The sequence below is a fragment of the Solanum tuberosum genome, unplaced genomic scaffold (genome assembly GCF_000226075.1).
Source record: "Solanum tuberosum cultivar DM 1-3 516 R44 unplaced genomic scaffold, SolTub_3.0 scf00007, whole genome shotgun sequence".
Classification (NCBI taxonomy): Eukaryota; Viridiplantae; Streptophyta; class Magnoliopsida; order Solanales; family Solanaceae; genus Solanum; species Solanum tuberosum.
This window is the reverse complement of record NW_006238933.1, coordinates 1293357-1299145: the sequence shown is the minus strand read 5'-3', so window position 1 is coordinate 1299145 and position 5789 is coordinate 1293357. Positions and strand designations below refer to the sequence as shown.

General features: G+C 33.1%; 1 protein-coding gene across 1 annotated transcript in view; it reads right to left on the bottom strand.

The window, feature by feature from the left end:
- Positions 1-588: 588 nt before the first annotated feature.
- LOC102605229 (uncharacterized) overlaps positions 589-5789 on the bottom strand; it is a 30279-nt gene continuing 25078 nt past the window's right edge. The window contains exons 5-7 of the mRNA XM_006338835.2: positions 1832-2038; positions 1233-1358; positions 589-1096 (exon numbers count right to left, since the gene is read on the bottom strand). Coding sequence (XP_006338897.1) covers positions 944-1096; positions 1233-1358; positions 1832-2038 — 486 coding nt within the window. The 3' untranslated portion in view covers positions 589-943. The remainder of the gene's footprint in view (positions 1097-1232; positions 1359-1831; positions 2039-5789) is intronic.

Here is a 5789-nt window from a genome sequence, read left to right as displayed (position 1 = left end):
ATATATATATATATATATATATATATATATATATATATATATATATATATATGCATAAGAAAAAAATTGCCTGAGTTTGAATGTGTTTAGATGTGTCATATTTTCATAGACTATTTCTACGACCTCTATCATATAATTTTTTCTTAGGGTACCCTATTTGAACAATGCTACATAACATGTACCCAATTTTTTTATACTTTTTTTTTTTATTGATTTTAGATTTTAAAAGATATTGAACTTTTTTTACACGTCTACAAAACTTCAAAACAATTTTAAGCATTCTATGTCTGAAATTTTATATGGCTTAAGCTCAATCATTTCTGGTTGAAGTTAAAGCAAAAAATAACTAAGTTCAGCCACATGGATGATAATGGCTAAACTCAGTCATATATGCTTGAACTTCCGTCAAATAAAACTTCAAATATAGCATGTTTAAAGTGGTTTAATTACAAAGTAGGTAAAGTTACAAGTTTTTTAGATACTACGGATATGATTTTACGGTGGTCCCAAATTCTGGTCTATGTATACTTGAGCTCTCTATCACAAACACAAATGTTTGAATATATGTAAAACATCAGCAACATAATAGACACTACGAAACTGACATTACTCAATTGAATAAACGCAAACCGTCAATACATCAAGCAAAGCCAATACTACTAAACTTGAATGGATTGACAGTTCATCTTTTAGCCAATCAAATGATAGAAGAAATCAAGTCTATCTTGCAGTCATTTGGGAAATATATCCAATCACCTTAGTGTTGAACAAGTTAGAAATAGGGAATTGATGATATAGTTATACTTTGCTCCTTTACAAAGGCTCTTGTGACTGTTTACTGGCCAGGAATTGACAAAAGAATACACTTTCAATTTGCTTCATCATTTATAGCAACACCGTGAATGCTGTAGGTATCCACTTAATATCTTAAATAGGGGGATTATCAAGCTCCTTTATTACCTTTAAGATTTATGACAGCAAGCTCTTGTTCAACATATTCACCGGCACAAATGGGAGGATACTTGCTTGCAAGAGAACTGTCTGAAAAATGCCCTAAAGGTTTTAGCACTGCATCTGATGCTATGTGTGCAAATAGCTAGGTAAAACAGAAAATGAATCCAAGTTAGTATCACTTTCAACAAGTCAACCTTCAAACAAGTGCAACTTCTGCAATTGAAATTAAAAAATTGACCCAGATAAAAAAAATAATTCAGCCTAATTTCCTCACGCACCGTTGAGGATACTCTCCACAGACTGCAGTTTTGCTCCAGAGCTTGTTTAATCGCATCAGTGGTCCTATTAGTTACAACAACTTCATGCATGCCAGCCATGCATTCTCCAGCGGTCAACCATTCTATCTGAGTATATTATTGAACAATACGTTTAAAATTGTAGCAACTGAAACTACAACCAATATGCGAGGAAAATAGGGATACACTTATAAATCAAATTGACCTTTCAATCTATGATACAGATCTTGCAAATTGAATATTTTAAGATATATCTTGATTAGAAAATTTAGCATTTTAACATTACATTTAAGCCAAACAGTACCACAGAGCTAATATTGAACTGAGAACAACAAGCTCTAATTTTCTTATAAAAGTGAACATACTTAATCAAACATGACATTTGTCTTACTTTTCTCCAATAAAAATGGAAAAACATAGGACCACAGTTTACTATTTCACCATGCCAAGGAAAGAGAGCACAGTGGTTGCATAATCATCTTAAGACCATGTTGATGTTGATTGCTGGAGCTTAGCAGATTTAAATGTTAAATGCATTAATAATGTCGAGAAAATAAGGAAGTGCATCAAATACTTTATACCTGCTTTCCTGCCTGAATAAGGAGGCATCCTACAGGAACCTTCACTTCCATTTTTAGCCCATTTCTAAGCCAAATACTTAGTCCAGGAAATCGACTTCTCCCATGAATAGTAAGGAAGTTCAGGTCATAGTGGTATCCTGCAAATACTGTTCCCTCTTTTCCATAACGCCTCAGGTCACTTCCTGTTGGAGCAAGCAGATGTGGTCCCTGGAAATTAGAATTAGTCATAAAGAGATGAACTAATAGAGCAAAAACATCAATTCTAGAAATTAGAATTAGTCATAAAATGATAGCAGAATAACATTTCTAGAAAATATTTTTAAACTCGCAGAACATACTATGCTCATACACCCCTGAACATTGGTAGTGGGTCCAAGTACCAAGCTTAATTCAATAGAGAGAGACGGCCAAATTTTCCTTTGAGAAAACAAATAAATCTGTTTTCTGGTAATTTTCTTTCTTGTCCAAACCATTTTAAGCAACATTTCACTCGTAAAGCAAGGAAATGCCAAGAGTTGTCTCATTTTTATGATCCATTTCACTACTCACAACAAGGATCCAGACTATACGGAGAGGATTATCAGTGAGAGACGAAGGATGGGAAAATTATCATGTATATGTATCTAGTTCATGAAGTTAAGGATAAGATTAGGACATCGATTACTCAATTGCCAAATTTGAAATCTTAACAACCTTCCAACTAATCTAGTGGGAGAAGCTCTCACTTCTCTCTACCTTTTCCTTTTCGAGAATTTCCCCAAAAGGTTCTAACGGTCATCTTGAAAGCAAACTGCTCTCCATCGACTTGTTCAGGAAAGATCTCTGTCCTCCACACCAGCTCCCCTGACCCGGTCTAACCCCAATTTCAAGCCTCTCCACTGCTAATTCATCGAGGAGAAATCATTACCAAAGCTATCACTCCTCAAATTGGGAGAATTTCTGCTCTCAGAAACCCTCTAGCTGGGGATAACTCCTTAATTTTCATAGCTGTACTTGGTGGTCCAGGCAATAATGGCAAAGCTACAAAGAAATAAGTTCGCCTCAAGTATGATTTGTCTGATGAGAAACCTGCGGTTAGTTTCACCAAAGAAAAACGTGCTATGTTGGCTGAAACCTGTTGTCTGAAGCGTTGGTAAATTTCAACGAATCAGATTATCCATCTAAAGAATTTGTGCCAACTTCCTCAAATCAACCCCTCTTAAGGGTAAGGTCAAGATTAGTGCATATCTATCTATACTACCTTAAAAGCATGAACTCCTAAATTGAATGTTAAATTACTATAATACCCCTAATTAAAATACTTTATTTATTTTATTTATTAATTTAATTATTTGTATTATATAAAAAGTAGATACCCTTTCATATTAAAAAGTTGTGACTTTTCCAAAGGGTTATGACATTTTGACGGGTTTTGACATTTTCGATGAGTTGTGACTTTTGTGAAGGGTTGTGATTTTTTCAAAGGGTTGTGACTTTTCCAAAGGGTTGTGCTTTTTCCGATGAGTTGTGACTTTTGCAAAAGGTTATGACTTTTTCGATGAGTAGTGAATTTTTCGAAAGGTTGTAACTTTTCTGATAAGGCACAATTAACACCTATTCATACTACTATTTGTTAGCTATAAATAGAGGGGCTTCCTCTCACTTTTAAACTACGATTTTTTTAAAGTTTTCAACTCTTCTTCTTCTTAAATAATCACAGGGTTATTTGCACCAAAATCCAATTGTTCCATTTTCCTTCTTGTTCATCAATCTGAAATCAAGACAAACCGGGCACTACGGCAAGACGTGAAAACACCCGATCCCATTCCGACCTCGATATGTGGAATCGTCTTGCGCCATATGTACTGAGATTGTTCGGGAGACATGGTCCAAGCCCGGTGAAAAAATGAAATAAAAAAAGATTATGATTTGCAACAGTTGATTAAGTTCAAAGTTCAACAAAATTCGAGGTACCACATAAGAAAGAGTTGGTGAACAAATTGTAGCAAATCATTCATAAATTCACACTCGTATTTTTCTTACGGTTTTCATGAGTTAATAGTGACGAAAAGTTGTGGGAAAGACAATAATAATAAACAAATATGAAAATAGTCACATGATTTGGGTAAGATATTTCTTCTTTGTTTTTTTGAATTATTTTTTTACCCTCCCATGAAGGAGTTTCTTTCTACTTCGCTAAAACAACGGGCATCAATGTAGTCTATTGAATCATTAGTTTTGATGTTAATTCCACTATTTCAAAAATAGATTTTCACTTTTACTTATAATATGATAATATAGTCATGATAATAATTATTTTTTAATAGATATGTAAGTAAAAATGAACGGAGAAAGTAAAGTGGTGGTGACAAGAGATTTTAATCAAATGGAACACTATAGTGAATATAGCATGATCATATAGTTTCGTCTTCCTATGTATCGTTCAGTATATTTTTTTAAATATTTATATTGAGTATGGAATTTTTTAAGTATAAATTTCTTGTTATTTTGTGTTCATTTTAATTTGAGAAAATGGTATGTCACAAGATACACTCCTTGCTAGCTATATAAAATAGATAAGAAAATAGTGATTGATCATAAAATAATCTTAAATCAAATTAAAGATTCTATAAACAATCCTTCAAATTTTATTCTTCTATTAATTTTTATTATTTAAAAATTTTAATATTTTATATCACGATACAACTTCTATAAGATACTAGATACTTTCATTAGACAACAAGTAAAAGATAGATTGTGTATAAAGATAAAATATTGAATATTTATGGTAATCCTTATAGTGTCATGCATATACTAAATTTCAAATATAAATATTTAAGAGAAAGATTATGCTTAAATGGTGTCCATCATTTATGTTCATAACCTCATGAGGAAAGACTATTGGTGACATATTTTGTATTGATATTTTTTTAAAATTTTATTGGTTAGATTTGATTACAAAATTTAGTAAAGTAAAAAATAATACTACTAAAGAAATGTCACTTTCTCCCCATATTTAAACTTTGAATGTATTTTGAAATGTTTCAATGATATCTGGTCATTTTGATATCAAAATACAAGTAACTCTTTGACAATTTGTATTAATCATTTAAAAGCACTTGTCCTATGTTCTTTAAACTATAATTATTTACTTAAAAATTTAATTTAATAATATTAATTCTATTTTACAACATCGTATACTATATATACATATACACGTGCAACGCACGTGCCGTGAAACTAGTATTTTGATGTATTCCCTTCTCTATTCCAGCATGCTAGAAAATCTGAGGTGTGTCTTGGCATGGACCAGTTGATTCCCTTCAAATTCAAAAAGACCCGACACAATTTCTGTGTCACTCTGCAATGGAGGAAGATATGGTTTGTTGTCTCTGTTTCTATTTCACAAAAAAAGCACCTGGAGCATAACTGTCTTTCCCTTTTCATTAGATTGTCCTGAGTTAGTACTTGTCACGCCCCGAGCTACCCCCAAGACGCGGACACGGGACCTAGGACCACAAGTGATCCCAAGCTAACCCTGTTGGCATAATCATGAGCATACTAAAGATAATAATAACTGATGCGGAAGCTAAATCATAAAGTAAGTTTGAAATGATGGGGAATACCCATATACTATATCTGAGATATATGAAAACTGATGAGTTTAATACAAAGAAGATCTTAACTCAACACTAAGCTGAATCTAACTATGTCTGAAATAAGCCTCTAAACTGACTAGAAATGTTGGGACATGCCCCAACTAGATCTAGCAAAACTGAAACTAAAGACTAAAAGCGATAAAGATAAACATGTCACTAGTCCTCGAAGAACGAGGACTCACCACTGATGCTGCTGAACTGAAGATCGGGAATCGATCTAAGCGTGATCTGGATGCTGAGAACCTGAACCTACATCACGAGAAGATGTAGCGCACGTATGCATCAGTACTTTTCAGGTACTGAGCATGCAGGATAGAGTA